General features: G+C 39.3%; 1 protein-coding gene across 4 annotated transcripts in view; it reads left to right on the top strand.

The window, feature by feature from the left end:
- bbs9 (Bardet-Biedl syndrome 9) overlaps positions 1–19,841 on the top strand; it is a 115,677-nt gene that overhangs the window by 25,059 nt on the left and 70,777 nt on the right. For 3 of the 4 annotated variants that reach the window (XR_008300685.1, XR_008300684.1, XM_053227711.1), the window contains exons 13-19: positions 243–345; positions 8,015–8,119; positions 13,600–13,614; positions 15,763–15,903; positions 18,000–18,095; positions 18,291–18,463; positions 19,487–19,639. Coding sequence is in view for 2 of the 4 variants with exons in the window: in XM_053227711.1 (XP_053083686.1) it covers positions 243–345; positions 8,015–8,119; positions 13,600–13,614; positions 15,763–15,903; positions 18,000–18,095; positions 18,291–18,463; positions 19,487–19,639 (786 nt within the window). In the remaining 2 variants the exon portion in view is untranslated. The remainder of the gene's footprint in view (positions 1–242; positions 346–8,014; positions 8,120–13,599; positions 13,615–15,762; positions 15,904–17,999; positions 18,096–18,290; positions 18,464–19,486; positions 19,640–19,841) is intronic. The other variant, XM_053227712.1, reaches the window with a different exon arrangement.

Raw genomic sequence — 19,841 nt, 5'->3', positions numbered from 1 at the left:
ATTGCTGGGAGATTCCTGTGGTATAAGAGGAATAAAACACTTCAGGACGTGTTGTTATTGTTATTCGGGGTGGTAACAGTAACTTCACTCTATCACACCACACAGTTGTTGATTATTTTCCTAAAACAGCACTACCCTGAATGTTTTAAATCTTACATAACATAACCAATTTTGATCATGTGTCTAGTGTAAAGTTTATTCTGAAATATATATAATTGAATTTTCCTCTGTGCTTTTCCCAGATTAAAGTGAGCAGCCGCTTTGCTGTCCAGAGCGCGAAGATGAGTGTGTGTGTGCACCCACCTCTGGCTGTCACTCAGGACCAGTTTGTATTAGACTCTTTAGGTACGTTCGCCCGTCTCTCCATTCCATTCCTGTTTCTTTTGCATTTCAACGACATGCATGATGTATGACCGGTTTTGGTAAACCGACGTACAGCATTTAAAATGTCCACTAGGTTTAAAAAAGAAAGGACTGGAATTGACAGTCGGCCTCAAAGCTTGGGGAAAAAAAAAAAAAATGTCCTGATCCAAATAAAACAGGTGAACACATCAGTGCTGAGTTGTTCCACTCCCTGGTGTTGTGATGGAAGTGGACACAGTGGGGATGGAGCGAGAGGCTGATATGTGATACCCACTCTCGATAAACGTCATCTCTCGCTCTTTATCTCCTCTCCCATTTGTTAGGCGTGAGTGTCAGCAGAGGCTCTCGGATGCTTATTATCAGCACTGTAACACATCTGACAGATCAAAGGCTAGAAGCTAGGAGACAGATTAGCAGGTTACATCCTCTCTTTGTGTGCGCAAGTGAGGACTTTAGTCAGGACCCAGTGTCGAAAACAGCCAAACGCATGCACACACACACACACGCGCGCACACACACACGCACCGAGCGACAGGAAGTCTGAATGCTTTGATCAAGAGTGCAGGTCAAAGGTTGATGTTTCTTTGGCCTTATGATCAAGACTAATGATGTCAGAGGAGCGTGGATGTTTGAAGGAAAATGATTGAATTGAAAGCTCTTCATCAACTCGCCCCATACTAGCGTGATCATCGTGTTAATATATAGCAGGACTCAAAAGTCTGAGGCCACTACTAAGACGTTTGCCGTTTATTATATATTTTTTATACCACAGCACTTTTAAATTCTCTATTCTGACTGGTCAGAAGGTGTTGACCAATTTGCACAGGTTTATATTAATGTGCTTCTTCTAATATTCTAAACATTATCGTTTGTCTAGTAACAACTTACACAGGGACTTGTACGACAGATGCTTGACATAAATATATTTAAAAGAAAAAAAAAAGAGATGCTTGACATAAATATATTTAAAAGAAAACCTGTGTAATTGCTGATATGGAGAAGTTTTCTGTACACAGATGTTTATTTGATATTTATGGAAGGAGTCTCCAGTGTCAGTGCTTTATAACAGTTGGAGGTGAAGCTGTAACTTTAACTTGTCTTTTAGTCTTTGTGCTTTTCGGTTTCTTGATAACATGACAAGCTGCATTTTTAACTTCTGGAGGCTGGTGAGGGAACAATTGTTTATACATATTGTTTAAACAGGAGCTGACATGTTATGCGGATATTCCAAAACATTTAATATAACTATAAATGGAGAAAAAGTACAACGTAATTCTGTAATAAAGTAAAAACTGTTATGGTTGGCAAATTCCTTCTGACCAATCAGAATAGAGAATAGGCATATTCCTTCTGACCAATCGGAATAGAGAATTTAGCAGTGCCGTGGTATAAAAAAATATTTAAAATTGTCCTGTGGTTGCTTAAAAAGGAGATGTGTAGAAAAAGGGCTGCTGTAGCTGTAGTATGAACACAATCCAAAGTAAATGCATCATTAGGTAAAGAGATGCCAAATCTGACCAGGGCTTAACACACACACCTTTCACTCCAGCACCACCGTCTAGGGTTTCTCCCGACTGTAAAATGTCATCCGCCAGGCCAGCATACCCGGCTGAGCCATTAGAACCTGGCAGTGGGTGAGGAAGTTTAAAATGCACACACACTTTCACTTTGTTGACAATTCAGAGTCATCTTTTAGCTGCCACTCATATTCATATTCCTGCTTATCTTTATCTTTATTGTTTTCTTCAGACTTTATATACACAAGGTGTGAGAAGTGCTCAACACACACATACACACGCACACACCATTCTTCCTTTTGCAAACACACACCGAATAAATCCTTCAGGCGCTAATCTGAACAAGCCGCCTTTCATGCCTCTTGATCTTTATCTCAAATGTTAAGGCAAGTGTACCGGCTCTCTTGTGCCATGACTCCTGGCAAACAGTGCTGGCTCGATTAAATTTCAGTTCCGCCAATTGAAGAGACAGAAAAGGTTAACTCCCTCGTCTCATGTTCTGAACTTCCGAGTGAGTCTTTCCTTATTGATTTCTTCATCTCGTGTGTCAGTGTCAAAAGTCAAAGGGGTCTTTGAGAAACACCTTTTGGTTTGAAGATGTGTGCACCAAAACGGTTGATGAGTACATCCAGAACCGGGTTTGGGGTCATTTTTGCTGAATTCTCAGGTCAGGTGATGTTAACTCTTCTTGGCAGTGACTCATCACAGAATCATTGTTCCTTTTCATGGAAGCCTGACTCTATTTCAAATATATATATATATATATATATATATATATATAAATAAATAAATATATATATATATATATATATATATATATATATATATATATTTATTTTTCCTCTTTTTTACTTTTCCTCTTTTTTATTTATTTATATATATATATATATATATATATATATATATAAATAAATAAAAAAGAGGAAAAGTAGCCTAATCCCGGTTTTATCTTTCTATCCATCGCTCCCTCTCGCTCTTTCTCACGCTTTTTCTGTGTCTTTCTCTCCGGCAAGACAGGAACATCCAATAGTTTTGACCTTGTGGGGTCTCCATGAGTATGTCCCTAAAGACCCTGTTATCTCCTGATTTTGGAAAAAATTGTGCAAAAGTGACTAAAATTACGCAATCGATCTGTGGGTTCGGAAAGAATTTGTTGTTGTAAAAACAATCTTGTGATGATGATGATGATGATGATGACGACACTCTCCAGCAAACGAGTCCAGAATCGATCATGGGTATATGGAGAATTTGGTCCAACTGTGAAAACGCCCTAAGAAGATTATTTTTTTGTATTGTTATTACAGCTCATGTGACTCATAGATGCTACGATTCCCTGTGATACACACACACACACACACACACACAGGCTTCTTTGTTTCCACTCTCTTGTGGTCTTGTATTCATTCTTTCTCACTTTCAGCTATAATAAGGGTGTAACCATCGACACATATCGCTTCATACAATAACAACACAGTGTTTCAGTGTATAACCTTCATGATTTGACATTTCTGCTCGATGACTACAAATATTTTCTTTCCTAAACAAATCATGTTGATTAACCTTTAAAGGAACGGTCATGTAATTGATCAGCTAAGACATGTTTAATAATAAGTCTGAGGTTTCTGCTTCTATATTTTTGCACTGGAACTGAAAACAAGTAACCGGTTTATAAAGATATCAGGTGTTTTTTTCCCCTTGCACCATGCAAACTGACTGAGAGGCTGTTTTGAGACTTCATGCTTCATGCCCTCCCTGGATTGGCAGGTCTAATAGTACCAGAGTTCAGGCGTTGTCATGCTCAATTTATTTCCGATTTTAGTCAGTTTGCACTGAAAGTTCTGTAAATGTGTTTGAGTGTTTGAAAGCTGTTTTTGAACCCAGGTGCCTAAATCCTGACTCACAGCCCTCAAACCGTCAAGCTGCTTAATATCGAAACTCAAGCTAAACTCAATCCCCGATGCCAGAACTTTTTTCCAGGACTAACAGGACCTGAGTGGAACTTTAGCTGAGAATCCAGGTATTATTCGTGTTTTAATTAAGCTTGATGGGCAAAACAAAAAAAAATGCATGGACCAGATTTGTTTTCATAATGAAGTTGCAATGTCCACGAATGGCAACAAAAAAAAGCTTCATTAAAAAGCAGAAAAAGTAACTAAATCGGCTGAATTCTTAATCTCAACAAGTGTATATACACACATACACAGAGATGCTAAACTGGTCGAATATTAGAGTGGTATAAGCCACTATAAATTATTAACTACGTAAGCCTTGCGCCTACATTTTAAATGAATAAAATCCCACATCTCGGATGAGCGAGTGCTTTTAAAGATGAGAGAAAAAATCCCATGTTGGGCCAAACTGTTCCACTAAATGCGGGATTGTCATGGATTTAAAAATGTTCATCAATCAAACTTCATCCTGCATATTTTTTAATTGCTCTAAAGCTCAAAACCCACATCTTCACTTTCTACCATCATCATTCATCAGTTCGTTAGTAATTTGCCAGGAATACATCTTTGGTTGCTTGGATTATAAATATAATATATATTAAAAATGCATAGATTTATTTACTCATACTCGTAAAAAATGCTCCAATACCGATGTAAGCCTAGAAGACATAAAACAACAGCGATTTCACAATTAATCATCAATCAAAGCAAAGCAAAGCAAACTGTACTGTGTGAAAATACTGAGAGGAGGAAGTTTCACACAATACAAGTATCAGCAAGCGTAGTCATTGGAAAATGAGAGCAAGGTGCCATGAATTGAGCGCACACAAAGATATTCGCAAGCGTGGAGCAGTGAGAAACTGTCATACTTAAGAGAGAGCAGTTCATTTCTGCGAGCACTGAGCACTGAAGCACGCACACTTCCTTTCTCCAAGGTGCAATTCACAGCAGCTTGTTTGATTCAGTTTCGACAAGTACCTTGTAATCGTATCTGAATAGTATCGAAGCATCCCGATAATATCTATAACTCAAGCTTATGGTTGAAGCAAAAGCTTGCTAATCTGTGAATGAGGTTACTGTGAAAATATCAGTTGTAAAACCACTGGCTATTTTGATGCCTTATTAAGTTACTTGCGATTTTGACCCCTTCTCCTTATGTCTGACTCTTTACTACATCATGAGACACCAGTCTAAACTGATCCTAAGTGCTCAGGGGGCACGTAGCCACTGCTTTTACACACCCCATGGGTCAGAGGTTGCCATTTCCCCGTCAGCCAAAAGCGACCCCACACACACTCCTAAACGCAAAACCCAAAACGTCAAATCCACCCCAACGAAGAAGTCCACAAGGGAATGCCTCCCTTAAGTGCTCCCTTTGTGCGGAGCGTGAAGTGCGTATCAGCTCGGCCATGACCCCTCTCAAGAGCGCCTCCCAAGGGAGGGCCGGCCAGGTCGCCGAGGATCAAGAGAGGTCACCTGAGATGCCCTCTAGTTTACTCAGAACCCCCGAGGGCACGCTGAGATCCAGAGTTATTTCTTCGTCCTTTCTCCGTCTTGTTGAGCTTTCCTTTTCTAGCCCTCGCTAATGGTGTGGGAGTGAAGCGCGAGTGTTGTTGGAGTTGGAGGGGTCGTGTGTTTGTCCATAGTGATGGTATGGAGAGGTTAAAAGCTTGCCCTTGAAGACAGATCGAAAGAGGGTGGTGGTGGAGAGAAAAACAGAGAGATGTCAGGATGACAAACTGGTCTCAGGGCTTGAGATGTATGAAAATGTAGAGAGAGAGAGAGAGAGAGAGAGAGAGAGAGAGAGAGAGAGAGAGAGAAAGAGGAGAGAGAAATATCTCACTTTATTAAGAAAAAAATAGACATCTCTGTATTTGATGAACTCTTGAGCTCAAATAGTCTGAAATATTATTAAAGAGAAGAGTATAATGCTACTTTGGTTGAGCTTGAAAGAAAGTGGAACAATAATTGTTCATTAGCTAGCCGTCTAGCTTTAATGTTCTCGCCCAGAAACTCTGCAGTTAAAATGGAAGGCTTGACAGTTTATCCAGCCTACTTATCATGGAAAATTTTGTGCCTTTTTGCTTCCTGCACTAGATCTTAAAGTCATATTTTATCCTGAAGCCATCTTAAGAACAAGCTAGCAAGATAATTAATGAATGCTAATTAATTCTCTAGAAACAGATTTTTTTGCTTCTGTATATAAAAAAATGATTTTGCGGAAACAGCTTAAAAAATTGCAATGTGGTTTGATGTGTTTCCACTCTGTGGGTTAAAAGGTTTAAAAAGGAAATTGTACATCATAATGACAGTTAAAGTGACACATTTATCATGACAGAAACTTCTCAGGAATGTGACGTGACATGACATGACGTGATTGTGCTGAGTGGGCGGAGCTTCCACCTTCTTACACTTGCTAAATTTCAGATAATGAAGTGGTTGCCATTGGACAAATACAGTGATAAACGTTTTTTGTTGAGTTTTGTTATTTTTATTGCTACAGTTTAAGAGAAGGAATGGTATAGATTTAGGAAAATAATCCAAAGATGAATCAATGTGACCAAAATTGCGGTTTCTACTTGTATTGTCTTGCCTTAGGAGAAAGAAAGGCATGGAGGGCTGAGAAGAAGGAAAGATAGTAAAAAAAAACAGTGAGGCTGGTAGAGCACTTAATCTCTTGGCGGTTCTCAGGAATCCTGGGACATAGCTGCAGCTCGCTCACCTGTGCTGGCCCCTAACACATGGCTCGTTAACTCATGAGCTGACGCGCAACAGGCGGGGCCCTCGAGAGAACCATGTGTGTGCACTTGGGACAGAGTCGAACAGAGACACACTTTCTTATATAAAACAGACAGTACTTCCAGTCTTCTTCTCTTTATCACCCTTTTACTTCCACCTCATTGCTCATGACATTAGTGGATGAAAATGCGCACTCCCCTCCCCTTCTTACTTGATGCTATTCCTGTTATGATCTTTATGAGATCCTAGGTCTAAAACGTCGTGTTTAACACATCACTTAGATCCTTATGTTGTTAATCATCAAACATCACCCTCTCAGCACTTCTCAGAAAATGATCAATAACTTTACCTTACTATGTATATGTATCAGTTTATAGAAGAGAATACAATACAAGCATCTTTATGATTAATAGATACCTTGCACTCCCGAGTGGCTGGGAGCCAAGGGACAAAACTGGCCGTGCTGTGTGTGTGTGTGTGTAGGGATGACGTAATTTCACTTACCTGTCAATCACAGCGACAGTATGTATGCAGAAGAGGGCGGATAGCGCTTTACTCCAAGTGTGTTACACCGCCCTGTGATATTTAAAGATGTGATTGGCTGGCTTTATGTGTAATGGAGGAAGCACATGTTCATCCTCCCGGGTTGATAGCTGTCGTATGATAGGGGAAAACTGGCTGATGGGTAGAAAATGGCCTAGACTAAAAATTAGGGAGAAAAAAATCCAAAAAACAGGAAAAAAAATAGATACATTAATGAAAGAATGTTCTTAAAATTTTGAAAAACCTGCATACAGTTACACAAAAAATATTGCTATTACTATTTTTTCTATTAAAATGAAAAAATGTATTAATTTATAGGGTACATTTAATCATTTTTGGTCAAAGTATTACAATATTTTTGTATATATTAACAAAAATATTTTTTGTTAATATAAGCATATTAAGCTTTTTTTTTTTTTTTTTTTTTTTTTCTTTACATTTAATCACTTTTTGTAAAACTGTTACTGATTTTTCTATATTAATTAAGAAATTGCTTAAAGTGGTGGTTCAACAAAACAAAAAATAAACATACAGAAACACCTACACTTTTCCCCTCATGGCAAAATCCAGATTATCTGAATATGCAAATAAGAAAAACCACAGATAATCCGGCATTTGCATGTTAGAACCTGATTGGCTGTTATATTTTATGATACAATAACACTCGCTTGTCATGTGTTCAACACTAACTTAGGTTTTCCAGTTGGACTTTTCACTCCCCTTGTGTGTGTTTTTTTAAGAATACAGCAAAAACACTGCAGTAAAGTATTTGTGAGAGAATTTAATCATATGGAACATTGTGAGATTTAAGTAAGTCATGTGTCACTCACTCCGACGATACTTGGACACATTCTTATCCATAGTTTTTGTATCTGACCTTCAGTCTAATGCTTGTGTTTGCAGGGAGTGGCTCTCAGGTAGTCGTGGCATTCTCAGCTTTTCTGAACGGCCACTACACTCCAGCTGACCTGACCGGAGACGTGGCTGTGTCCTACAGTTCACCCACAGGTACACACACACACACACACACACACATACTCTCAGACCATTCTGTACTTTGTGTACCTGTTATTATGCCTGTGCCATTTTTTGTCTACATAAGCAGTAGACTGTTCTAGGTTTATAGTAGGACTGGGTAGTAAGACGATATGATAGCAAAGTTATGATAAATTACAGATATCAGTACTCCTCCATTAACAACAACTCCATTCGGAAATGTATATTTGTACCTATTGTTTCTTTTTTAAATTTTCTTTGATAAATAATAAATTTTTTGTAAAATTTCCTAAAAGTCTTTTAAATGTGTCCACATACATTTGAGGCACTTTGTAGTAGAATTGTTTGTTTGTTGTAAAAAGGTCTTTGAGTTTTGCTAACGTAGCTAAATAAGAGATTAGCTTATACCACAGCACTGATGAATTCTTGATTCTGATTGGTCAGAATGTGTTGCTTACGTCCTATAACATCGTGGCTCGAACAGAACTTCCGTCTGCAAGGCAAATCACAGGTTTATATTAATGCACTTATTAGAGTAAGTTATCGTTTCTATAGTAACTGTTGCTCCACATAAACAGATTAAAAAATGTGCGTAATTGTTTCTATGAGGAGATTTTTTTGTAAGGAGTCTCCAGTGTCAGCACTTTGCAACAGTCAGAGATATAGCTGTTCTTTTAAGTGTTCTGACTTAAAGAGAGAGAGAAAAAAACAAGAGGTGAAGGATCAACTGTTTATAGCTGCTGTAAAGTGATTGATTGCAGGAGCTAACTTGTTCCGCAGACATCAGTGTAACTCAAAATGGATAAAAAGTATGTGTTGTTCTTTAATTCCGTTTTAGTAAATTGTCCTGGTATAAGAGGAACAAAAGTCTGTAGGACTTGCTGTGATAGGGGAATAATCAATAGTAATTCTTCTTCACATCAGGCTGGATCGCATCACCACATTGTTGCTTATACTCCTTGCTTTTAAATGTCAAAACTTGAATTTTTATATGGGACTTGTTTATAATGTCACACTTCCAAGACTTTTCGGAAAAAAAACATGTATGGGTTTTACAAGTCGGAAACTCTACGTTACTGACTACGTTCTAGCGTGACGTGAATGCCATTTTTGTTTTCCATCCTAGTGTTTCAGTCTGTTGAGACCTTCTACATTTTGTCTATTTTTAGAGTAATGTAAACATTTGATACAACATTTGATCAACTAGCTGCTCAAAATATTAACCTAAATATAACCTTTATGTTTTCTATATTTGACTAATAATCTTCAAGACTCCTATCCTAATGGCTTTGCCAGTTCTACTGACCAAACATATACAGCAACAATCAATGCTAAGTCCACATTCAGAGAGTGTGTGAAGAAGCTTCTGGATCCAGACAGCATTCATGCTCTGGAAGACATTATCCTTGTCCCTCAGCGAGCCTCTTTATTTCAGCGCAAATGTCACGCTGTTTTTTACGATTATTTTGCTCAGTTCGAAAGCTTCATGGAGAAAAAGTGAAAAAGACCTCCGTTTGTGCCGTTGTTTCCTTTGGACAGAGTATAGGTTGGCAGAGGCTCATGGAAAGCTTCCTAAACGAGCTTTAAATCTGGACTCTTTTTCATTTTACGATTATCCCTCTAAAAATAAGTGAGTGGAAAGGCTGTCTGTTTCACAGGCTGCTCAGTCTGACATATTAGATCACAAGTGGAACCCGGTTCTTTCTTTCTCACACACACACACACACACACACACACACACACACGCACACACACACACCCTGCCACATTGGCCATTTAACACTGACTTGTTACAGAGAGGGGAAACCCCACTCACAATGAACATGAAAAGTTTTACAGTGCACACACACACACACACACACACCAGATCAGACAAACGTCAGATCAGACATACGTTAGTCCCTTGCTCTGTCTGTATATATAGTTGATTAATCAAACTGAGAGCACCCTGAAAGGGTAAAATGTGCTGTGTGTCGCCATTTAATATTTTCTCTTATCTTTCAGTCTCGGTGAAAGAGGCGTGTCCTTTATTTATCAGTCCCAGTGAAGGAGGAGTGTCCTCTCTGTTATTCCCAGTGAAGGAAGCGTGTTGTTTCTTTATCAGTCCCAGTGAAGAAGGTGTGGCGTCTATGCGTCAGCCCCAGTGAAGGAGGCGTGTCCTCTGTGTCAGTCCCAATGAAAGAGGCGTGTCCTCTGTGTGTCAGTACCAGTGAAAGAGGCGTGTTCTCTGTGTGTCAGTAACAATGAAGGAGGCGTGTCCTCTGTGTCAGTCCCAATGAAAGAGGCGTGGCCTCTGTGTGTCAGTACCAGTGAAAGAGGCGTGTCCTCTGTGTGTCAGTACCAGAAGGAGTCGTGTCCTCTGTGTGTCAGTAGCAGTGAAGGAGACATGGCCTACACCCACACACCTAAAACCACATGCAGAAGTCCGTCCATTCCCAGACTGCTCTGGTTTAAGGTTTAAACCGCATACTTCACATTCACTCAGACTCACGCAGAGGTCCACAGGGCAGCTGCCTGTGTCACATTAGCACCTGCTGTCACCATGCCAGCATGACTCTTAACACCCTCCACATAACCCGGGCCAGAAAAAAGAGAAAAAACAAACATCAGTAAAGGGATTAGCATCTGTCAAGACCACTTAGAAAACCACTCAGCTTGGATTTATGCACTTTTAGAAGTCTTGTTTTGTGTAGATGCTGTGATGGACTGCACAAGCCGCAGTGGCCACGGCAAGCTCGGGTGCGATGCAGCTTTCTATGCTCTCTTACCTTTTAGGAATCAGCCATAGAAACCTGTGTAGTGAGTGAATGAATATTGCACAGCATCTCTCAGCACTAGGCTAAAGCCAGCGCTAACCTGCCGCTCTGGCAGCAGCAGCAGCAACAAGCACATGGAGCCAAGTGCCAGATGTTGGATTTCATCAGCTGTAACGACGCATGAGATACACAACAACTAGAATCAAACGGCATCATACGACTCATACAAACCTTACACAGAACCTAACACTCAGGCAGCAGGATGTTAAGGTAGCCGCAGTGTTAAAAAAAATCACAGAGAGGAAAAAAAAACACTTTTTGGTAATAAAGCTACACTGCAAATGTTTAATTAATGGCAATTTTCATTAACTGGTAAATGAAATTCTTTGGCTGTACTTTTACTGTATTTGTTGATCATTTTAAATAAAAACCAGACTTGCATATTAATGTTTTTTTTTAAACAAAACCATGCAATAGATTATAGTGTTTTGTTGAACGTTACATAAAGGAAAAAAAAAGACTCCATTGTGTTGTTAGGATTTTTTTAGGGGTCCATTTTTAGGGACCCCTACATGCATGAATCTGTATTTCTGCAAAACTGCTTATTTACGGGTTTATGGGTATAATTTCTTACCTTTCTTTTTCTAATTGTGAAATGAGAAAATATATAAAATATATATTAAATATACTTTTGATAAAATGCCAGTTAAGACCTTTATTAAAAATGTAGTAAACTGACAAGAATTGTGTTTGTCTAAAGGTTAAATTATTGTGATATACATCATATTTAGCTTTTTTGCTTGCAGTAATAATTTATAGAATCACAGTTAATAATTGCTTGCTTGGGGTAATATTTTATATTTTATCAATATCACTTTTCTACACAATAAATTACTGTAATTAAATTTTAAAAACATTTTTTACAGATTTTTTTTTTAACAATATGTCCTCTTTCACCGATAATGTACATCAGCCAAATTTATTTGATTTTGAACTTCACAGTGCTCATAATTGTCTATTCAGAACTGTCTACTGCAGACAGTGAACCCAAACAAATCCCCAAAAAGGAACTTTGTCTCCTTCAGTGATAAACCCTTGGGGTAAGAACATGTTTGTGTAATCTGAAACATGTCCTGTAAGATCTCTAGTGGACTATCTGGTCCTAGATCAGTGTAAGAGGACCTTCAGCTGTAAGCAATTTTAATCTGTGATTATTTCCAGGTTAAAAATTGACTTCTTAGGCAGCGTTGACAGATTTAAACCTAAACTCACCAGCACTGTAGGTAACGCTGTCGAGAGACGTCTTGTGTTTTCAGAAGCGTGGTTTGAATGACTGATGTGGCCGCTACTTAAAATGCCTAGCTCTATACGCAATGGCAGTTTTTCCTTTTAGCGAATAAATAAAGAGGCGAGGCCCTTCCAGGGAGGCACAAGGGCTCGCCGGGGGTAGTTAGAGTTTCCGTTACAGCGGGAAGGAGGTGTGTATTCATAGACAGCCATGCCACATTGGGCCCTGGAAGAGTTCTGAGACATTTCAGCTCCATTCCAGCTTCATCTCAGGTGTTATTTCAGAAGGTGTGACATGCCTGCGAATACTGAGTGCCGTGGCAGCTATTATGGCCCCGAGCAGAGGAAACCTAAGAACTTAAAGGCTTTTTAAAGAGGAGTGAAGTCCTGTCAGACAGAAAAGTGGGGCTTTTACAGTGAGCAGTAGTTCTCTCCCTCCACCTTTTGACTTTTGTGTGGACTCCTGAAGCGGGTCAAGTCTTAAACGGAAGGCTTACAGCTTCATCAAATTTGTACAAATGTCCACTTGTCCTATAAGAAGGGACAGAATCCCAGAATATTTCCATTATGGAAGTGTACGAGGCAAAGATTTGGCCTTCCCTTTATTATGAGCTGGCTGTGTCTCATTTAGTGAACTATCTATGAAGTATATAGAATTTTTTAGGGTTGTTATGTCTTAAACTAAACACTTGCATCGAAATGAAAAGTTTCCCTAAGATACTCCTTTCATTGAGCCACAGCAGAACTACCTCCACCAGAGCAACCACCAACTTTTTTTTGCTGTAAAAGATTTGCTGTTTATTTTGTGTCTGTGGTATAGTGTAGGGATGTAACCATACAGTATATGAATCATTATTATGAATACATTATTTGGAATGAAAAGTTGTAGTTTTTAAAGATCAGCTGATACTCTCAGGTTTCAGTATCGGTACCAGAAAAGAAAAATGCCAACTCTAGTTCTAGTACTTCACCTGTATATTAATAGTACACATCTCACATAATTTCCCATTGTTGGAACTTGCACTACTTTCACAATTGTCTCTCCACAAATCTAGTTAACAACATGTTTGGCTTATGTGTTCCTTTAAGATTTCCAACGTAGATCTCCAAACATTTAAGATCTCCAAGATCTCCAAACATTTAGAGCTCAATATTTTGATTACAGCCTTGTTTTTATTCATACACTTCCCAAAATATGACTTCGAACAGCACCAAAACACAAAGCCTATCCATATGTGTGTATATCTCTGCATGCACATACTATCTTCAATAATGTATAAGTTACATTGTTTTCTACCAGATTTACCTAGGGAACAACGCAGATTGTGTGTCAGTTTGTCTGTCTGTGTGGAGTGTGCTGGGAAAACTAGCTGTGCAGCATAACATAAAAGTTGTTTTTGCCTCTCTCTCTCTTTCTCTCTCTCTCTTTCTTTACGCTGCCCATGACAGAGCTGAACCCTGCAGGTGAGTGCCGCCACTGACAGGAAGGACTAGAGCAGTGTTTATGTTAGTTTGAAACACGATACCTGGAGTGCTCGCTCTCGCTCTCTCACTCATAGACACACACACACAAACATACACACTAAAATCCATCCATTCTTTCATTTGGTCTTTCACATGCTGTACATATACAGATGTGTACAGAAAACACACATGCTGAAAGTCATATACAGGCTTCATATTCACAGAAAGCCCATTCATTGTCACATAAACCACTATGTAAACATCTTTTTTTTATCAGTGGAAGCCTCAGCATCAATTTTTACAGATATTTTTTATATACAGAAGAAGGTTCCCTACTAATTCTGCTGGAGATTTGATATGGTTAAATTATCTTTTAAGCAAGCGTAAAGAAATGGCAAAAAAAAAAAAATCAATTTGACCCCCTCTTCTGGGGTCGACAAATCAGTAACCTGGGTGCCTGGGACAAGCAGACTTTGGTCCCGGCTCTAAGGTTTGTGTGTGTGTGTGTGTGTGTGTGTCTTTTGTTTTATTTTCTCATAGTGGCCTGTCGGGCAAGTTGAGAAAAATCTAGTGAAAGCTGTCATATAATTCTCCAGTTATAAGAAACAGTCATGTTAAGATTCACCGTATTGACTCAAATAATTTTTTACTTGTGTTTCAAGGACAATACAACACATCTCATAGTTAAAACAAAAGGAATGGTAATCTTACTTTTCATGTAATACTTGCCTTAAGCTGGTATTCCATATTTAAATTCAAAGTGGAACTAAATTATCGTCTGCATAACTTTAGCCTTCTGGTACAATTCACAATTTATGGATTACCACTGATTTTCTACTGATGCTGACCATGTAAACTGTCTTTTACCCATGAACCGTCAATTGATCAATTCAACTGACGTTAATTCATTCGATGCATTTGTATTGGGGCTCAGACTCCAGATTCCCTACAAGCTGGGATGTGAGAAGAGAAGAATTTCACTGTGCTGTATGTATGTATATGTGGCAGATAAAGGCTCTTTCTTCTTCTATTGGTATAGTCTGGTTCAAACAAGGATAGCTGAGGCTAATTCATGACCTTTTTTGTGACCTCTTGTCTATTAAATGAGATTTGTCTGCTTCCAGTAACACAGAACAGTGTTTAGATGACATTTAGAGGAAGGTGCAGTGTCAGCGCAGGCCTGTAAGTGGTGGTAGAGGTCCCATCAGACATGGCAACACTATAAAGGATAGGGCACCCATGGCCATCTGGGAACAGCAAAGATGGTGCAAATCAGATATCTAACAGCCCCATCAGTTTCTAGCAGCTACACTCTGTGAAACACTGGCAAACTCCAGACTCCAGGAAATTGTTTCATTTGTACAAGGACACTTATAAGGATTTAAAAAGAGACAGCAAGCTTTCTGAAATCAGCCAAAACCAGAACTCAGATCACTCCTGGTTTGGATAAGGCATAGGTTCCAGTTCGATTCCCATGGAAGTATAGACGAGAAGGTTAGGTAAAGTAAAAGTCATTTTTTCCAGCTGTCTTCAACTCCTTGCCTTACCACCACCCCTGAAAGACCAGTGCTGGTTTCACACTTCTCCGTTGTTTTTTAAGTCAGTCCAAAGTGGGTGTACCCACACATCATCAGGAGGCTTTGTTCTTGCCCCATTATCTTGGGGAAAGTGACATGAGCTGAGCTGTGTTGAGGCTCTGCAGCTCTGGTTACCTGGCAAGACGTTACAGGATGGGATTATTGTAGCAGTGGGGAGCGGGAGCTGCTGGTATCTACGGAATACCATGTACTAGCCAGGAGTTTTTGAGAACCAGAGTCTCTCTAAGATGAGAATCAGCAGTATTTGTGGCAGCATTTGGCTCTTAATCTGCTCTGAAGGTCTTGCAGAATTGATCAAGTCTCTTGATAATATTAAGTGGAGACTTAAGTTGCTTGTTTACTCAGAGTCAAGCAAGGAAGTTGAGCCTCTTTTATACTAGAGGGAAAGTTTCATATGAGCAAAAATTTAGGGATGGACATGTTGATCTCCATACTTTTCAGTTCTTCTACCCACTTGATCTGCCAGATTAAGACCTCAGATCTCTGTGGCTTATTCTTGCCTTTCATTTGCTTGGCCTGTTTGTAAAAAGTTGTATGTCTATGCTGCCAGGAGTTCCGCGAGTAGCCCAGTGCAAGTTCGTGCTGCCTCTCTGCCTGGTTTGCTGCCCCACCACTGCCTCCAAGAATGCCAAGTACAAGATCACTGTGGACACCAACAAACCTCCCATCAACCTCAGTGAAGCCTTCCCAGGTACACCATCACAACAGTCACAACCTGACTTACCTACATTATTTACAACCTGCTATGTATCCCAAGGTCATCTACATAGGAGACCAGTGTGTCAGCATGTGCTATCATGTGTTATGAACAAATACTGTTCTTAACAAAGTCCTCTGTGTCAGCTAATAAAGTTTTTAAATAATCTGTAAGATGGCAGCAGGGATTCCCCTAATCCCCTTCTCCAAATGTCAAGGGGAAGTCGATGAGAGTGTGTTAGAAGTATGTTGGAATGCTGGACAGGACTTTGACGCTGGCTTGTTTTAGTTTAGTACAGCAGCCTTAAACGAGTGATGTCCATCATCACTTTTTGAGGAACTGCACTGTGGAAGGAAACAGCTTTGGTATTGACTTCCACACGGTCACAGCCAAGTGAAATCTAAACATCATCTGGGCTACATCCCCCACGGAAACTCCACGCTGACACACAGAGAGTTTAATACCACCATTTGGTGGAGTGTTTAGTCACCAAGTACACAAGCCAATGTACAGTATTTATTGAACATCTACAAATTGTTTAGAAATGTTTTATATTGGTGGGATTTAATCATGGATATGTTGGTATGTCTTTAATAAATAGGGCCCAAACTTCAGACCAAGAGCTTTTTATTTTATTATTTGTGAATGTATTATGTAACATTGAGACAAAAGTTTCTTTTTTGAGAAATCCTCATATTAAATATATTGAGTGGGAATTTTATTAAATACACATCTTTAGTGCTGAATAAAATGGTGACTTGGTACACATAGAGAAGTTTTTTCCATAAGTGATGAAATAAAAAAACAGCTGTATGTGCAAAAGAGATTACTTGTTCAATGTGTCCTTCAGTTATAGCATAATAAGGCCCTATTTTAAAGGTGCTATATAGTGAAAATTGGCTTTTTCCTGTATTTTGCTGGTTTTTGGTTTGCACCAACACTGAGAAAATGTGAAATCTGTAACTAGTGTGGTTTCTTCAGTTCAGTAAAGAAACTCTCCCAGGCGTAATCACTATGCCTTTCATAGCCTGTAACTAGCGCTTATCCAACATGAAAGTAGTGGTCTGTCATGTGAGTTTACCAGACATTTTCAGACATAATCACTGAACACACGTTTCAAGATTTAATTATTATTGCTATGTTTCTAAGCTTATCCGATGCCAGGAAATAAGTTACAGTATAAAAAAAATATTAATGTTAACATTGACTATATAGCAAGTAGATTTAGAGCTAATATTAGTTTTTCCTTTAAGTGCACACCATGTCAGGCTTTATTCCTTGTTTAATGAATGTCAGGGATTGCTTATGAATATTCTTGACTAGTGGGAGGTCTCAGTGAAAACAGGTTTTTGTGTTAAAGAGAAACTTGATGGCAGTTTATTAAAAATACACAGACCTAATGTATTTCATACAAAATATAATAATTCAAATATGCCTGGAAAAATACATTATATAGCACTTTTAAAGAGGATAGTGGTGCTTCAGTGGTTAAGACATCGGAATACTGATCGGAAGATTCAAACGTGAGTTCAGATTTGAGCACCATCAAGCTGGGACCTTGAGCCTTGTTCTGAACTGTCTTAACTGTTCAGTTGTGTCCTGTCTAAACTAAATGTAAAGAGTTGAATTATATTTTCAGTACAGTCTCACTAGCTATAGTTTCTACATCAGCACATCTCTCCTGTGACAGGAGCATTGCTGTAGTCCTTCCCTCATTATCAGCTGTGTATGATGGGTTATCTGGTTGTGGTGAGCGGGTGATGGAGGGGACAACGCTGGCGCGGCAGACAGGGGGCCGCGCGGACTCTGAGATAAAAGCAGGGGCCGAAAGCAGGAGGGCAGATAAGGGGCACCGCCATTGTGCTCACTTCACCTTGACTGGCGTCCTGTAGGGAGATAAGAGTGTCTATCTCTGTCTGACATCCCTTCTGCCACACAGTAGGACAGTCAGAGAACAGTGTGTGTATGAAAGAGAGAGGTGTAGCAACAAACAGAAAAGATCTTAGCAAAGAAAACCAGTTGCTTTTTATGCTTTTTTTTTTTAATGCTTTTCATTCATTGCTCACTTTTTTCTACTTATATTAATGAAGAATTTTCAGGGAAGGCCGAGGATAAGGAGGGTAACGCCCTAGCCTTCCAGTTTATCGCTGGCTCTCGGGTCACCGTCCTGGCCTCCAAAACATCCCGTGAGTGACGCACACGCGCACGCACACACACACACACACATCCACACACATCCATCAGGGGAAAGAGTCCTGTGATCTGGTTTACGTTGGCAGGGGTTAATTACAGGTGTTGTGGAGAGCCGGGCAAAGAATGATAGCACTGCTTTGTGTGTGTGTGTGTGTGTGTGTGTGTGTGTGTATGCGGCCCTCCTGCAGAGCGTTACAGGATCCAGAGCGAAAGCTTTGAGGATATCTGGCTGGTTGCCAAGGAGTTGGTGCAACGTTTCGAGCGGCATTTTGCCAAGCTCGGAGTCAAAGATTTCCGCAACAGCTTTTCCGGCCCGATCCCACTAACTGAATACTTTGAGACTGTGGACCACCACTTTGAGGTGAGATGTTATGTTCATACACAATATTAAGCCCCGAATGACAATATTGGCTATAATATATTTTATATGAGGAGATATGAAACCCGAAGTTTTAATTAAAGACAAATAAACTGCAATGTGCAGTAAAAAAACAAGACTTACTGATAACCTATTAACAAATCTTCAAAACAAGTCAGTGTCATGAACTCTCACAATGCTGGACTGAACAAACAAGAGGAAGTTTAAAGTGCATTGCCTATGTGCGCCCAAGTGACACAATTGTCTAAAAATTTCCACTAATCATGTGGTGCGTCCGCTATGCAAGTTTCTTGTATAAGTTGTTACCATAGAAATGATAACATATAGGAACCAGCACAGTAATATAAACCTACTTGCCAGAGCTACTGTCCAAGCCGCGGTGTTATAGAAAATTAATCAACACTTGCTAACCAATCTGAATTGGGAATTTAACAGTGCTTTGGTATAGAGTTGAAATAATATAAATCAAGAACTAAGGTAATGGTATTTATGTTTACATACAACCTAATAATCTAGTCAATAGCATGGATGGAATAAAAAACATTTATGTATGTACACACATAAATTGGATTGGAATTCTGCAGTTTCTATCTGAACAAGTTTAATGACCTTTTCAGGGACAGAAAATTGACAGACCAGTGTGACGGGTACAAGAAACCGGTCCCAAAGAAACAAAGTTAATGTTACACATTTATAATGTGAGGGTGGACAGGCACATAACTAATATTTTGGGACATAAATTTCGTTGACAATAATAAAGATGACATTAAATGTTGCTTGTGCATACATGTAGCTCAGTTTACACACACTTCTACCTAAACAGAGATTTTTAAACAGCTCGCTGAGTTTAGGGTACATGTAAACACTTCAGTCCGAATGAATTTGCTCAGACTGATGATAAACACTGCTAGCAGCGGGCTTTCTTAATAGTCTGAAAAATTATTCCCACACACACACACACACACAGAAACATATGCACTATTGTTGTTCTTGTGCACACTGCAGCTCCGAGTGAACGCACAGAAGTATCAGGACCTGCTTTCAGAGCGAGCCGTCCAGTTCAGAGCCATCCAACGGCGACTGCTCACACGCTTTAAAGACAAGACTCCAGCACCGTTACAGAACCTTGACACACTCATGGAGGGCACTTACCGTCAGGTCAGCACACACACACACACACACACACATTGTCTTACTCCTTTAACATTGTGAGAACCTTTCATTGACATAAATATTAATGCAGCTAACTAGTTGTATGCCCACACCTAAATGAAACCATAACCTCAGTAACCAAAAGGAAAACTTTTGTCTCTATTATTTTTTTTATTTATTTTTTTTTTAAGAAGCAGCTTTTGTATTA

The sequence above is a fragment of the Pangasianodon hypophthalmus genome, chromosome 21, assembly GCF_027358585.1.
Source record: "Pangasianodon hypophthalmus isolate fPanHyp1 chromosome 21, fPanHyp1.pri, whole genome shotgun sequence".
NCBI lineage: Eukaryota > Metazoa > Chordata > Actinopteri > Siluriformes > Pangasiidae > Pangasianodon > Pangasianodon hypophthalmus.
The sequence above is the reverse complement of the archived record's forward strand: the minus strand, read 5'-3'. Positions and strand labels throughout refer to the sequence as shown.